Source organism: Pleuronectes platessa, chromosome 18, assembly GCF_947347685.1.
Source record: "Pleuronectes platessa chromosome 18, fPlePla1.1, whole genome shotgun sequence".
NCBI lineage: Eukaryota > Metazoa > Chordata > Actinopteri > Pleuronectiformes > Pleuronectidae > Pleuronectes > Pleuronectes platessa.
The window spans coordinates 18239324-18256055 of record NC_070643.1 but is presented as its reverse complement, the minus strand read 5'-3'; the positions used below and the strand labels follow the sequence as shown (position 1 = coordinate 18256055).

General features: G+C 40.4%; 2 protein-coding genes across 2 annotated transcripts; both read left to right on the top strand.

Annotated features, from left to right (window-relative positions):
- Positions 1-6269: 6269 nt before the first annotated feature.
- Positions 6270-13096, top strand: LOC128461270 (protein Bouncer). Its single transcript, XM_053446108.1, has 3 exons — positions 6270-6426; positions 11270-11380; positions 12092-13096. The coding sequence occupies exons 1-3, from the start codon at positions 6375-6377 to the stop codon at positions 12316-12318; spliced, it is 390 nt and encodes a 129-aa protein (XP_053302083.1). The 5' UTR covers positions 6270-6374; the 3' UTR covers positions 12319-13096.
- A 1060-nt stretch (positions 13097-14156) lies between these two features.
- LOC128461275 (prostate stem cell antigen-like) lies at positions 14157-16583 on the top strand. The gene is made up of 3 exons (XM_053446111.1): positions 14157-14208; positions 15115-15225; positions 16317-16583. The coding sequence occupies exons 1-3, from the start codon at positions 14157-14159 to the stop codon at positions 16544-16546; spliced, it is 393 nt and encodes a 130-aa protein (XP_053302086.1). The 3' UTR covers positions 16547-16583.
- The last annotated feature ends 149 nt before the right edge of the window (positions 16584-16732 follow it).

Below are 16732 nucleotides of genomic sequence, written 5' to 3'. Positions count from 1 at the left end.
TTCACATGACTCTGAGTAACAGCCACTGTAAACACACACCCTCACAAAAACAAATTTACTCCACTGAAGTGTGCCTACTGAATCACAAGATCTAAGTCATGCATCTGCAATTATTTTTAAAGTCAATATTGGGCGTCCATTTGGCATTATATATCAAATAAAAGATAGATAAAAGGATGAAGATAAGAAGAGAAATTTGGATAATACATTTTCAAATTTGAAATATGCTGCCCTTGAATCCAGTTTAAGCCCTGAAAACACCTTGTGACGGGACGCACTATGGTATATGGCTTCTTCTGGTATGACTCATAAAAACAGCTACTTCCCTGTCTGTGGAAAAATGACTGGCAGGCCTGAGCTGTCTTCATGCGGCCGTGCCCTGTCAGTTTTTCCAGAGGGGAGAAGAGGAGGAACCCTCGTGACTCAGGATAACCTCAAACCACAGCTCGGGACCTGCCCCTCCCTGCTCCACCTCCTCCCCATGTTTCAGCCACTCCTTCAAGCTCAGTGAGGAGGAATCACTCGAGTTTAACCTGAAGGTAATGTTGCATCGATGTTGAGTGGTGAAGTTTCATGTTGCAGCATAATACCCCCCCCCCCCCCCCCCCCCCTCCAAACATGAAAGAGAACCTGTCTTCAGCTGTTAAGAAAACACAAAAGGTTTAGTTTGTCTAGTTTGGACACAAAACATGGCGGCCTCCATAGAGAGGACCCGCCCAATCTAGGGTAAACAATCTCTTTTTACAAACTAGGTGAAACACACAAGGGAAAACACCAATAGGATTATTTTATGTTAAATTTCTGCCTATGGATCCCTTTCACCTAAATCGTACACCCTGGACCCTATAGGCGTTGTAGGAGTACAACCACTAACGGTCGGCAGGACGAGGAGTTCTCTCTGTTTTGGATTTTGGTTTTTCCAAAATTCCAATCTCTTCGGTTGAGCTGCTCATCCTGCAGTCATGTGAGACACGTCGCCACACCCAGAGGGGAACATTGCACCATGTTCCTCCCAGAGACTGTTTTGTTGGGATGCTCCTCTCCACAACAGATGCTACAGTACTCTGGAGGAGATCACATGCAAAAACACACAACCCTTTAAATGATTCCTGTGTAGCTTCGGCTTCAGGCTTTGAAAAAGTGGCAGCTCTCTTTCAGATGATTTTTTTGGCATCGGGAACTCCCTGCTATTTTTGCTTTGTTTGTTTTAGCCCCCCCCGAGGAGTCCCCTTGCAGAGAAACATCCCCGCAGCATGACGCCACCATCACTGAGCTTCACACTGGGAAACAGGGAATGCCCCACTACGATGATGATGTGCTGTGTTTGGTCAAAAACACTGGACTCATCAGACAAAAAAAAATATAAACAAACCCACTTCAGCTGACTTTAGAGTTTCCAACAGGCCTGCAGGGAAACTGGGTCCCAGATGTGGTGTTGAGGTCCAGGGGTTGTTCCATCACTGTGGTCTCAACTGAAATAGCTCCGTTTATTAGATGGATTGAAATGTAGTTTGGTGAAGCTGTTAATGGATCCCAGGTGTTTTTGAAAAGACATAGTGATGCTCAGGTAGAAAACAATCAGGTGCATCACGTGTTAATGTCATATTTAAATTCAAATCCTGTGACTTCATAAACCAACTGACTGCACCTGTGATGAGTTATACTTAATGTATAACTTTCCCACTGCTGCTCGCCCTCATCGTCTTGGTATGTGTTTTCTATTGACTGAGCCGTTACTGGTTGAACTGGGATTAGTTGGGCTCAGTTCTCCCACACGCCCTCTCCCAGAGTGACAGCAGTTGGGAAACACACAGAATCTGTGGGCAACACAATAGAGGCATTTCACAGATCTCCTCCCTCTCGGCAAAGTATTTCAAAACCATGACTCCGAAAGATGCCATTGCAAAACCGCCCCCCCCCCTCCACCCCACCCCTCCAGCACGGCCCCCTTTTAAAAGGCAGAGATAACCATCAAAGAGCTCACACACACAGACAACAAACAAGCCTCATTGAAAACGTCTGTCTTTGTGACTGATGTGGACAAACAAACTCAGTAACGGCTTCACCCAGTAATTGCTTCAGTCACTCATTCACTGAACGTCTTTGTCGTCACACTCCAAGGTCGACTGCAAACACTCGTGGAGTCAAACAGAGAAGAGCTGTTGGGCATGACGGGACTCGCTCGGGCGACGAATTTACCTCGTGCAAAAGCCGCCCTGTAGAAATAGAGTCAGGCGAGGTGGTTTCTTCACAGCGTCTCCAGGCCACAGGAGGAGAGACGGGGCCTGCAGAAACATGCCCTGTCGCTCACAGCAATAACCTCCTACAACACACTCTGACAGCAGCAGACACACACAGTTGTCCTCGTCGAGCTGCATTGTTATGCCCGAGGACACACGGTGTTTGCATCGCTGAGGAAATCTCTGTTCAGTCACTGCTCGTGTTTATTTACTGTTTTGAGGCAAAACTGTGCTTGTTTTTCCTCTTTGAGATTCATCACTCACTCAGATTCAAAGCAAAGTAGAGACGGGTTGAGTGTGAATGAAACAACAAACAGGGGAGACAGACACAGTTGTGATTATCACTCAGTCGAGCACACATACCTCCACCGTCTCCTCAGGGAAACTACATTGAAATGATTTACAACCTTGATATTTATTTGGATCTGCACCAAACACCCTGTATAGATATCAGTCCCATAAAACCATGAATCATTTCGTGAGAAGTTAATGAAAACGTTGAAAAGACGTCCCATCTGTCAAAATGAAAGGATTTGTCAGTGGCTGTCAAAAACCCATTCTGGAGACATTCAGTCCAACTGCGATCTGTCCATCCTTGGATGCTCTGCAGAGACTCTTAAGCTTCCTTATGATACACAAACTGCTCTACACCTCGGGATGGTGGTCGCTAAGAAACTTATTCCTCTGACTTGGAAGTCTGCTTCTCCACCTTGCTTCACACACTGGCTTCACGAGATGTTCTCTGTTATTCAAATGGAAAAACTGCGTCACCACAAAGGCAACACACAGAAAAGGTTTGAGAGAACATGGGGACCTGCTTTGGCGCTGAGCAATATATCGTTAACTCTTGAGCAACTCTGACCTACCTGGCTACATTAGTGGATGTGTTATATTACTCTGTTCACTCATTCATGTTACTTAGCCCTATCTCTGAGACAGGGCTATTGTGAGAACATTCCTGAAAGGCCATATATGTAATTGAGTAATCTGTCTGCCAGCTTGTTTTTATTTTGTAGTTGTTTGTTTTTGGTATGTGTTTGTACCCTATGTTTTGTTTTTGTTTGTGAATTTGTATTATGTCTTGTCAACACTTTGTAATCTGAAAATTGTAAATAAAGTATTTTTAAAAAATGAAAGGATTCCTGACTCCCGCCAAGTTTCCTGGTAATCTGTTTTGTAATTTCTTTGTAATCTTGTCGATTAGACACGGATGAGTTTAACTTCAGTGCTGTTGACACACACATTTACATTTTAGAACATTTGGATACCACATGCAAAGAGTTGTTTATTTATACGTCTCTGTTAGTTAAAGAACAAACAAATCATTCGCGGGAGAGAGTTGAAATCCAATTTTTACTCATTTTATCTTTATGTATTCTTCTCTACCGACTCCTGGAGGGGAATATCTGCTTCTTTAGCTGATTCATGCTGACATGCCCAAAATCTCACCAGGCCTAATTTGAGCCTATTAACTTCAGCCAAGGAGGAGATGTGTCCACCCGTCTGTTTGTTTGTTAGTTAGCTGGATTGCAGGCTACTGAAGGTGTTTCTATGAAACTCAGGAGGATGGGACACGGGCCAGGAGGAAACCCATTCACCTTTTGGGGGAGATCCTTCCATGTCTTCATCACCGTCTTTACCATTGTGCAAAGAAGGTGTTTCTCGATTTCAGATTTTCCAGGATATAATTCATGGGCCTCTTTGGAACTGATACCTCTGTGTGAAATGTGGTGCAGCTTGAGTAAATATACAGGGACTGGTAGAAGTATGTGCTCTTTTGAATTCTATTGTGATGTCCCTATTGAGGCGGGTGAACAATGCAGCTCTGATATCACGTAGATTGCATTGAGTGGGGTGGTACTTAGATGTGGTCACTCATATGGACAAACAGAGCATGTAAACAGCGCCACACGTTCAATCCAAACAGTTTGTATCTGACGAACCATCCACATTTGATCTCTGGCAGGTTTGAGATCCTCCTCACAACTCTGAGCCACCCTAACATCGAAGAGGCACAGGAAACCAAAGTCTGAGTACTTTCAAACCCTCCCAGTTAAATCTCCCACTTACATAGTCAGCAACACTTTCAGATTCTTCACACAAATCAAGGTCATTGAATTGAACAAGAAAGAATTGAGCTCTTTCACTTGAAAAGGGCTTTTTAATGTCATGATTCAATTTACGAATATTATAGAGAGCATGCTCACATCACTATCAAGCAGCTGAAGAATATCAGACAGGAGTATTTATATCACAACTCAGTCCTGTGTTATGTATTGTCCCGTAAAAGTAAAAGAGAAGTGCTCTAAAAGTTGGTCAAGAAGGACAAACACGACAAAAGTACCACTCGATAAAAACACATCAGCAGTGTCCTGTACACATTTGTAGTATTTCTAAAAGTGCTCACTTTGTAAATCAGTTTGTCGTGTTGTGGCTTCAGGTGCAGGCACGCTGACATTTCGCCTCGGGGACAAAAACCTGCAGATGATGGGGATGACATTCAAGAGCTGAAACAAAGCCAGCCGCAAATTAAAGTGTCACATCTCAGGGCTTTTTCCACAGAGCACGAACTTACCTGTTTATCAGGTTTATCATTCTTACTCAGAATATCAAATGTTTGCCTAAGTGGTGACGGCTCCTCAGGAGATGTTTACTTTCGTGACATGGTTTGTGTTTGAGTGTTCGTCAGGTTTCCGGAAAACACACAACGATGAACGAAGATGAAAGATGACAGTGATCACAAAGACAAGGGTCAATATAGTTAAGGTTGGGGCGGCTAGATCTCTACAGGTTGGTAGGAGTGACTTCAACCTCCCGGAGTGGCTCAGGGAATTATAGATGTAAAAGTTATCCAGTAATTCATGAGCAAAAAGAGATTTTGTCATCTCCATTTTATGAATTTGTGTTTTTGGTATTTTGAAGAAACATTAATCCTGAGCAAGGAGATGGGATTTCCAGGTTTACAGTGAACAGAAGAGGAATCACCTTCTCTTTCAGAAAATGTGTTTCTCTTCTTTCAGCGACCTCCTGTCAGTGTGGAAAATATGAAAATGAGCAGATTTGTTTGTTTTTTTAAACTCTGCATTTAACATTCATAGTTCTTGAAAAAGCTCTTTGAATAAATTTACATTTAGGAGTCACACAGCTTCAAGTTACGTTCTGAAGCTTCCTCATTGCAAACCAAACTAATATATAAATATTATAAAAAAGCATATTAGGTGTGTGTTTTTATTATCTTAAGATGTGTATTGGTTTAATTGGTGTGTTTCGTAGGACCATAGTTAGATCAGATCAAATCCAACTTACATGAAGTAGAAAAACAAGTTTCAGTTTAATAATCTCATACTGCTTTTATGGTTTATTTAGTCTATGTTTTCTGAACCAATCAGGAATGTTATTCTGAGAAAGCGAGGCAGTGTCCCTGGAAATTATAGTTTCCTACCACATGTGAGATGAACTAAAGCACAATAGGATCTTTATAAAAATAACACTGAAGGATAAAAAAACTCCAAAAAGCTACATTACCAGAGAACTATAGGAATTTCTGTGGATTACAGATGAGGGGCAACATTAGAAAACAATACATGAATTCTATAAATCACTTTTAATCATCACCAAAATACTACATATGGATATTTTAATGACCCAATGAGGAATCAAACACAACCTGACTGTAAAATCACATTTAAACAACACACAGACACTATACTTGAAGGTAAACTTTTTAACTGTGTTTTGAAACATGCTATCTAAATAAAGCATTATTATAACCCATGAATATTTTAATGAAATAATGAGGAATCAAACAAAACAACATTATTATTAAATCACTTTTAAGCCCGGATAAAAACACTGTGTATTATTTTATAATAACACGATGAGGAAGTAAACATATATATACTTTAACCCCTGATCTCCCAGCTGGAGAAGAATCACCCGCACCCACTGGTGACGCTCAGGTGGGAGAGATTGGGATACATAGAAAAAAAAGTGGTCGCGCGCACAGTGAGCCCTGCTGTGATTGGTTCCCGGGGACGTGCGTTGGGAGGTGGAAGCTTATAAGAATCAGGGTGGAGGAGAAGCAGCGGTGTTTGAGTTCTAACGGTCCCAGTCGAACGCTTCACATCCGCCAACATGAACAGAATTATCTTCCAGCTCGTCGCAGTGGGATTCTGCTTCGCCATCGGTGAGTTAGAACTTTTAAAATTGTAATTTATACAATTGGAAAATCCGCATTTTTCCGCTTTAATTTAAAACCACACTTGTTGAAACTCCACCCTTTAAGGACAGGTGTGAGAACGGATGTTTCGACATGGAGTTTGATGTGTGTGTGTTTTTTAAAGTGCCTGGGTGAAGTTGTGGCATTTCTTTTTCCAAAGTTTGAAATCCTGAAATTGTTCTAGATTCCACTTTCTTTCTCTTTTTTTTTTCAACTCCTCGTGACGTTTTCTTCTCCTGGAAAAATGGATGAGATCCTGTTTGAAACGTCAATATTGAACTGTTTGCACATAGCTCCTGTTGTCTGGACTGGGTGTGTTCACTCCCGATGTCTGAGGACGAACCCAGGGATGTGATGGGTTGCAAATAAAATGTGCTTCATGATGTTAAGAATAGTGCAAACACACAAAACCAGGGATAAGCCTCATCTTCCTGGTTTCACCAACCAGTTTAACTGATAAAAGTTTAACTCATTTGACTGTTTCCTGAGATAAAACATTATAAAGCTTCTCCTCATGGCATCACATGTTATTTGAATATGGAGTTACAGATCATTGATTTAACAGGGATAAACCGTTAATTCAGTTAAACCGTTAATTCAGTTAAAGTTTAAAAACGGCTCACTAAATGTCTTTCACAAGCTGTTAATTTAATTGGCTTAAAATGATTGCGAGAAAACAGGTAAACAGTAAATATCATGGATGATTAGTTAGTTTAGCCAACAAAAATTACAAGGGAGAATATATAATCAGTTTGGCTAAAAGTATGAATGCAGTTGAACTAGCTTAAATTTAAGATACTTCAATTCACTTGAGTAGAAGATAGTCAAATTTAACTGTTGGCTCGCCTTCTTGCATATCTGGTTGATTGCGGTTAACGTCGGTTAAATGTTATGGTCATGTTGAAAAACGAGTCTTAAGGATTGAAACACAAGAAGTGTCAGTAAGAGCTTAATTCATTCAGTTAATTAATCTGTCGACAGAAAAGTATTTAATTGATCAACCATTTTAATCTATAACAATGTCTGATTCGATCTTATAATGTGAGGATTTGATGGTTTTCTCTTCGTCATACTGGGACACCATCCTGAATCATTTTTAGATTCTTGAGCCGTTTGGATTGATAAAAGAAGAAATTTGAAGCCACAGCCTTGGAAAGGAAAGATGAGATCCCAACAAAGTGCAGAACGAGTTACTGGTTCCCACAGGTGACAAAAGCAGAAGCAGGGCTTTGGTGTGTTTACCCTCTGTGCACATCCCAGGCTCAACTGTAATGCTGTTATTACAGGTTGGGGTGAGGCAGCCTGTTTGTGGCACAAGGATGTTCTTTTTTCTTCTTTTTTTTTTTTTCAAGACATTATTAAAAGACTGAATCATGTCCCGACTTGCCAGCCATTACATGATAAATTCCTCACCTCCTAACAGTGGAGGCTGTGCCCAAGTCTCAAATTCCACCTCGACAGAGCCCTCTGCAGACTGGGCACACAATAAGGGACATTTGTTCTACTGCTATTGTGTTTTGGGGCTATTGTGTTGCTTATTTGCCTTCAGGAGCCCCTATGCCCCGTTGTTATGGTCTCATGTTTCCAACCACACCCTGTCTTTGGGAGCTCTTTTCCCGTCCCCGCTGCTTTATTCACTTTAAGGTGTTGACCTGAGCAGAAACTGCCCTTTAGCCCAACATGCCTTTACTTAAAGTGTTGTTTTTGACAGAACAGTGATTCACAAATTGAGATAATTGCATACTTTGGTTTTCTATCTTCCTCTACTCGTGGCCAGAAGGTTTGAATCTGCGTTTGTTGGTCAGGTTGCTCTGGGGCAAAGATTTTTTTTTACTGAGAGGTTTCCGCCAAGGCATCAGCCTCCAGAGAAATAGACAATACCTTCCTCTAGGCAGCTGCCTCTTGACCCAGATGTAAATTTCTAAAGATCGGTGGATAGAGTTTCTAAAAGAAAGTTGACTAAACAAGAAAATTAAATGGAAGCATTTTTTTTTATTGTGTGAGCCGTAGTTTGATCTTTGTTTACTGGCAATTCTTAGATTATTCGGAATTGAAACTCCTCAGCCTCAAACAATATGTCAATTCTTCTCCCTCAAACACTTGTTTAAAGTTAATTTTATTCGGGAAAAGGACTTCACAAGAGGAAGACTGATAGCTTCGGATTGTTTGAACAAATAATGTGCATTTGTTTTTGTCATCAAATGGTAAATGACCAGTATAAATGACCAGAATATCCACTGGATCAGATTCATGGTATTTGGCTCTTGCAATGTTTCTCTCCAACGGTTTTTAGTGAGTTAACTGAATTCCTTCCGCATGTTGGATCTGACAGTCTCCATGACTCATTCCCCAATTACATATCCTAGTCCATTCCTGATGAATTATGGCCCCATCTTTCCCTTCACCTACTGGGTGGTGGTGTGTGATGCTGTTGGGGTCCAAGCACCCTCAAAAATCTTATTTTTTAGTTTTTTCCAAAGACTGTCTCTGTAGTCTTCTCATATTGGGAGTGGTGGGGTGTCACCCTAACGCCCTCTACTGGCAGCTTCCACCACGCCACAAATATTTAATCTGGCTGCTCCTCTGGCAGCCTGGCTACTCCCATCCATGAAGGATGTGAGTAAGAATCTACTTCACATCCAAATGACAACAGAATATTTGCACAACGCACCGGACCAACCCAAGCGTGTTTATCTTCGACTTCTGAGGTTTAAGTTCGAGTCCCGTAATTACCATTACCCATTGGAAGCTTTGAAGGCTGCATTGTGTACCTCCGTATGACTCTTCATAGACCTGTTTGTGTTTCCATTTCACAAAGGTCTTCTCAGTTCCACTTTTTGTGTGCAGTGGCATGGTCCTCACATTGTACATTTAATTGCGGCTCATGTTGTTCAAGTGTTTCGCTGTGTGGCAGTTCTCTACAGTGAGCTGAGAACTGTAAGAGAGGTGGTTTCAGCCGGTGGGAGGTTGGATTGAGTCTCTCCTTCCCCCCTTCTCAGCTGTTTCTGTTAGTCACACATTGATGAGCTCATATTGAATGAATTACAGTGTTGACTAGAACCGACACTTAGATTTAGAGCTTCCCCCTCAGGTGTACATCTTTATTACTGACGCTGAGGTCTGATTAGACAAAAATATGCATGTTAAAAATTGCATTCTTTATCTTGTTTCATTTGAACAGAATTTCGGTTGGTCATTGTTGTGAAAAACTTGGGGCCTGTTTTTTCCGTGACCTGTCATTTTAGTGAATGAGCAGTAGGGAGCAGTATAATGCTGAGACTGAATATAGAAGGTCACAGTGTTCTTATAGAGCCACACCTGAAATTTCCATTTCCCTGCTTTCAGAAAAAACGGAAGGTTCTAAAACGGAACCTAAAAATCCTCTCATTTCAGCTGAATATCCGATCGTTATTCAGATTCTTATTAATTTTGGTGTTTCCTGACTTGCTTTCCTTTTCTACCGAGGAGTCGAGTCACACTAACTTGACGAAAACCTCACATAAAAATTAAGTTTGATTGAAATACAAAAGTTGAGATTGTTTGAAAATAAGTGCCAAGTATTAATTATTAATCATTTAGTTTGTTTTATGGGTCTATTGGGTTTTCCCCAAAGAGTAAAGATGAAAAAAGTGGTAACACTCTACTATAAGTCCTTCTACATAATATTTATTTTGCATAGAAATATTTCATAAATCAGCTAAATTTATAATAAGAGTAGATAAAATATCTAAAGATTATAACATTCCTCCAGTCTATTGGACCTTATTTAACCTATTTAACTGCCATTTGACTCAAGGTAAAGGATCTGACTAAAACTCTAAATCCAATTTCCAGTGAGTAGTCACTTGCACCTGCATATATCACCCAACTAGAAACAAAATACATTGTGATGTTTTATTCAAACAACACAGATCCGGTCTAAACAAGCAGATGTCTCTTCACATGAGATGACCCTGTTGTTTGCTGTCTTCTAAACAAACACCAATTTGAAGGGTGTGTTTGATTAACTTGGCCTAAAATCGTGGCCTCCCTCATTACTCATAATGTCCTTTGCATCAGGCAAGGATGATAATATAGAAATGATGTAATGGTGATTGCCTCCCTGTACTGTAAAAGTACATAATAATGATTTAAATGTCTTTTTCTACTGTAACAATAGAGGGTGTCTATAATCAATACATAATTTTTCATAGAGTCTTCCCACCTTTTATTCAGAGCCTGTTCTTCAGAGGGGTGTGCTGCTGTGTAGAAACAACAGAGATAAACACACCACCAATTATAAGTTGAGTCACTTCTGCTGCAGTGAACAAACAGTCACATGTAATTAACGTGATTGGTTTTACTGTTCCCATGTGTCTTCATCTTCAGACGACATTAGATTCTTCTCAAGTTGTCCTTCAGATTAGGAGATAAATGGGCCCCTGGGCACTGACCTACAAATCGTCAACAATAAACCACGAGGGCGAGACACACAACAGAACTCAGACAGAATTGTTTGTGTCCCCAGATATTTTGAACCTATTATTTCTGTGTTTTTTGTTATTTTGATTTCTTTCGATAAGAAATGCTAACAATGGCTTGCTTGTGTGTGTGTGTTAACTTGAGCAAGAATAATTGTTTCGGCAGCGTCCCGTGACTTCATCTTAAGCCACAGTAACCCAAAGTCTGACTTTATTTTGTATATTGTATTTAATTTTTCTGTCCAGTTCCTTTCCATGCACTTGTTTGATTGGTATAACGTATGTACTAATTATACTTCTCTGTTTTTTCTCCTCCTCTCCCTCCCTCCTCTGCTTGTTTTTTAAATCAGGCCAAGCTCTGCAATGCTACAAATGCACTCTAGGCATCGGGTCACTTTGCCTTACCTCTGAAACCAAATGTGCCGCCGGAGAGCATTGCTTCAGTGGTGTTGGGGAGGCAGGTAAGACGCTCAGTGGCTTAAACATTCTCATGGGACAACGTTCATCTTGAAAGGGTTCCATTAAAAACTTCAGAAATCAAAGCAGTTGCAGTTACAAAGACATTGCAGTTAAAATAGTTTATTTAAAATGACATGTCTATAAAGCAACTGCAACTGGAACGATTCTGAAACCAAGACCAGACATTTTGGATTATAATCTTGATTATAAAGTAGTTATTTTAATTTAGATTTAAACACTGAACACTTGATTACAATCCTCAAAATGCAACTTAATGCAGTCTCTTCATTCCACCTTCTAGTTTATCATTATAGTTAAGAGCAGACTTTATTTCTGCTGTGTGGTCAGACTCGACTTGTCAGTGACATTGATGGATGATCCACTGTAAAAAGGAAATGCAGGATCTACCAAAAACATTAAAAATGTAAATCATAAATGGCTGTGAAGAAAGAAATCTATGCAGATATGATCATTTATAAAGTATTTGCTGTCTCTGTAGTTTTTAAATGCTGAAAGGACGAGATTTAAAGTTGTTTAATTTATATTATATTGTCATTACAACGTAGTTTAACACCAGCAAACTAAAACAGGAGCAACGAGGTCTTCAACAACTTACCAGTGCATTCCTCTGAGTGTGCAGCCTCAGGCAGCCGTGTCAAACACAATGAACAAAGAACACTGACGGTGATTGTGTGTTTGTTGTCGTTCCACAGCCGGCTTCATGGATATAAAGACGAAGGGCTGTCTAGCGGAGGCTAAGTGCAACAGGACCTCGACGACGACCCTTCCCGGCGATTCCAACACCACAGTCTACACCATGCTGAAGACATGCTGCAACACTGACCTCTGCAATGGAGCGCCCGGTCTGCCCGGGGCCTCCGGGCTCAGCCTGGGCCTCGCCACCGTCACTGCTCTGCTCATGGCCCAAGTCCTGGTTTGACAGAAGACACAGTGGATACTGGATCACACCAACCACACATACACACGCATAAACACACACATTTCATATTGTACACACACAAGCTTTACCAGGGTTCAATTGAATGCCCACCTCAGACGTGAGCTCTTTTTGGTTTTGTAACATCAGAGATTGTTTTTCTTCTCTTCACACACTTTGTCTTTGTTGCTTTTCTAGTCAAACTCAGAAAGAAGCGGTGAAAGTGAATTTAATAAATTGTCCAGCTATTCTTTTAATTTGCTGTATTCTGACCCACTGTCATTTCAGAGCCATAATATTCAAACAAATTTATGATTTATAAACCAATTTATGATGTCAAAGCTTTCATAAACATTTCTATTTCTAGTCATTTCCTTCTTTTTTTTACTCCAATGGTTCCATTAATGCGTTTTTAACCTGTTCTATTTCAGATATTGGTTTCAAATGTACGCTGCACTTCTCTTTAACTGTGGGGTAAAAGCTTCTGTTGATCTCTAGTTCTGAATGTATATATATATCGGGCGAATGGGATTAAATGTCGTGTTTGAAGACTATGAAATGTAACTGAGATTGAACCAATTTTAAATTTGTCAATGCTGATTATTATCTCTGTTTAGATATTGGCTTGATGGATTTCAACGGTTAATTAAAACATCCTGAAATTATCCTTACAGTTTTCGGTCTAAAAAAAAAGAAGTATGTTTGTCTGAATGTTTTCTGTGAATTTCAATATTTTTGACAATTCGAAGAATGAAATAAACACCTAGTGGGGTAAAAAAAACTTCCTGTGTGGATTTACTGTGATTTCTGGTATGGGATCAGTGCCCTCCTACAGGAACAACAGGTGGTTCAGGTTCCAGCTCCCCCCCACACACCAGAGACGGTGCCGTGGCCCCTGAGTGAACTCATCTGTCCAGATTTTAGGTTTGGCACCGAACAGGACATTCCGGTGTTATGGATGTTTTCTGGTAGCTGGTGAAAGGAGAACTCAGGCAGCAGCTGATGTCTTATGCAAAGGATTTTAATGGAGACTTGATGCCTCAAGGAGACCAGCAGGTGGAACAATATGCAAACACTATCAGAGTCACATGAGCAATGGTCACCCCCAAGTCTGAAGATGTCTCCCACAGCGTCCCAGTATATCTTCCTCTACTTGCATCACCCATTATAACAGCACATCCATGAGTGGTTGGAATTGCTGTCACTCTGTTACATGTAGGTGTTCGCATCCCGCTGGATAGTTGAGCCTAAAGTATGCATTCCTAAATCACACTGTGTCTCTACGTCTTGCCATCGGTGAAATATGCAAAAGAGTCGAAATTGGTGAAAGTTGAAGTTGGTGCTTCTCTGTCTGTGGCATCTGAGCTAGATATTAAAGTCGGGAAGCGTAAACACTACATGTACTACTAAATACATTTAAAAAGCCAAAACTCCGAGGGCTGACAAACTATCTAATAAAGTATAAAGTTTCATAAACCAGTGTATATATAAGTCATTAAATATATCACAAACAGCTTTAGTTGCTCTCAGACTCAGATCGGTGACAACTGCCTCCACACTGGCAACAAAGGCAGCTGCCTCCATCATTGAAGCATCACAGGAAGCTGCCTCCAACAGTGTGGCATCGAAGATGGCTAACTTTGTTCTGCCTCTAAACAGTGGCATCAAAGGCAGCTGGCTATATATGTCAGTGTCAGTTTCTGTTAACACCTGAAGATCCTCCACGAGCTGCCGCTGCCACGACCTGAGCTTGCCCTCACTGCAGTTTGGAGAGAGTGGAGGAGAAAAGGCGCCATTCTATATCTTTTAAGGCCTGAGTCTAACTTTTCTCATCCTCCAACATGAACAAAATTATTCTCCAGCTCCTTGTACTGGGATTCTGCATCGCCATCGGTGAGTCAAAACTTTAATATTGGGTTTTATACAAGTAAAATTCATATTATTCTGCTTTTAATTTCTAACCCCACTTGTTAAAACTTCACCCTTAAAATGACATGTGTGAGAACAGATATTACCTTATCCTCTGAGTGCAGTTGTGGTATTTCTCTTTTGAAAGTTTGATATCATGAGCTCCCGATGTCTGAGGACAAACCCATGGATGTGATGGTTGGAAATAAAATGTGCTTCAGGACGCTTAGCATACCGCAAACACACAAAACCAGGGATGAGCTTCATCTTCCTGGTTTTACCAACCAGTTCAACTGAAAAAAGTTTAGCTCACTTGAATTTTTCCTGAGATAATACATTATAAATCACATGTTATTTTATCACAGAGTAACAGATCATTGATTTAACAGGTTAGCTAAACATCATGGTTAAGCAGTTAATTTAGTTTGCGTTACTGTTTTCATCCATTGTGCGTTTTTCACTGATATTTTACAGAAAAGTTGACAAGTCCTAATTGGTGTTGGTGTGTTTATACAAGAACATCTATGCTTCGACTCTTAATTTGGAAAAAGATAAACATTTTGATGGGAGGAAATTTTATAATTGGGTGCCTATTTGAACTTGAAGGCAATTAAATCAGAAGATGAGGAGAACTGTAGTAGATAAGTTCATTGAGTAAGTGTTTGAATGAAAAAAAATCTGTTAATACCGAATCCAGGGCGACATCTAGATGTTATAACCATTGTAGATGCAACCACTTGATAGACTTTCCAAGCAAAATATGTCAGAAGCTATGTCCTGTCTTGAAGATGCCCCGTGATTATTGCCTGTTATAAAACCTATTCACACTAATTATACTTTTCAGTTTTTTCTCCTCATCTCCCTCCCTCCTTTCCTGTTTTTTTAAATCAGGCCAAGCTCTGCAATGCTACAAATGCAAAATAGGTGCGTGGGGCGTGTGCATAACCACTAAAACCCATTGTGCAGCCGGAGAGCAATGCTTCAGTGGTGCTGGGACGGCAGGTAAGATGCTCAGTAGCTTAAACATTCTCATGGGACAACGTTCATCTTAACAAGTTCCGTAAAAACTCTAGATACCAAACCAGCTGCATTTTCAAAATAAAATACTAGAAATGGCAAAAAAAGGAAATAGTTAAAATAGTTGGCTAAACAGTTCTATGGCAAATGTCCTCGTGAGCAGATAAATAACCTCAGATTTATCAAAAATGGTCATCAGCTGAAGGTATAAACACACACACTGGTATGTTGGATTTATCAGGCATGGCAGATCGGCCTCTTTTCATCCTGAGGAATTAATCTAAGTGTTTTTGAGATGATTATTGAGAATATAAATGTTTACCTATGCTCAGAATTGATAAACACTGAGTATCTAACTTGTTGGGGTTACATCCTCCTCATCATTCTTCAGTCTGACAGGTTGGAAAGAAATGCACATCAAAGCTACTCATTCATAGCATTTCACTGTCTGTTTAAAACTGGAGTTTAAGATTAGGGCTTCATTACAAACGTAAATGTACAGTAAACATGAGGTTGTCCAGTGAGAAATGTTAATTCATTGTTTTTTTATTGGATTAAATTAAAATGATGATTTGAACATGAGTTTGCAATCTTAAACTGTCAAATAAAATAGTTATGTTAACGTTATGTGAGACATTGCAAAATTGTAAAATTACAAGTCTATAAACCAATTGCAACTGGAACGATTCTGAAACCAAGACCAAAACCTTTGTTACTGAATAAATGCGTAGTGATTTAGAAATGTGCCCTTTTTGTAATATTTTATCTTAGTCTTAAACACTGTGAAGACTTGATTACATTGATTACATTCCCCAAAATGCAACTTAATGCAGTCTCTTCATTCCACCCTCTTATCAGTAGTTTAATGCAGACTTAAGTTCTGCTCTGTGGTCAGACTTGACTTATATTATACCGTCATTCAAACGTAGTTTAGCACCAGCAAACTATAACAGGAGCAACGAGGTCTTCAACAACTTACTAGTGCATTCCTCTGAGTGTGCAACCTCAGGAGGCCGTGTCAAACACAATGAACACAGAACAGTCAAGGTGATTGTGTGTTTGTTGTCGTTCCACAGTCGCCGGCGTCATGGATATAATTCAGAAGGGCTGCCTAGCGAAGGTTAAGTGCAACACGATCACGGACAAGGGCGTTTTGAACATCGCCAACGCCACTCTCTACACCATAACCAAGACATGCTGCGACACTGACCTCTGCAATGGAGCGCCCGGTCTGCCCGGGGCCTCCGGGCTCAGCCTGGCCCTCGCCACCGTCACTGCTCTGCTCATGGCCCAAGTCCTGGTTTGACAGAAGACACAGTGGATACTGGATCACACCAACCACACACACATGCATGAACACACACACTACCAGGGTTAAATTGAATGCCCACCTCAGACATGAGCTCTGTGGTTTGTAATGTCAGAGATTGTTTTTCTTCTCTTCACACACACTCACAGCTAATCTTTTAATTAGCTGTATTCTGACCCACTG

Coding starts and splice junctions, on each gene's coding strand:
- LOC128461270 (XM_053446108.1), top strand. CDS start 6,375: ATGAACAGAATTATCTTCCAGCTCGTCGCAGTGGGATTCTGCTTCGCC. Junction 6,427..11,269: donor GGGATTCTGCTTCGCCATCG/GTGAGTTAGAAC, acceptor TTTTTAAATCAG/GCCAAGCTCTGCAATGCTAC. Junction 11,381..12,091: donor CAGTGGTGTTGGGGAGGCAG/GTAAGACGCTCA, acceptor GTCGTTCCACAG/CCGGCTTCATGGATATAAAG.
- LOC128461275 (XM_053446111.1), top strand. CDS start 14,157: ATGAACAAAATTATTCTCCAGCTCCTTGTACTGGGATTCTGCATCGCC. Junction 14,209..15,114: donor GGGATTCTGCATCGCCATCG/GTGAGTCAAAAC, acceptor TTTTTAAATCAG/GCCAAGCTCTGCAATGCTAC. Junction 15,226..16,316: donor CAGTGGTGCTGGGACGGCAG/GTAAGATGCTCA, acceptor GTCGTTCCACAG/TCGCCGGCGTCATGGATATA.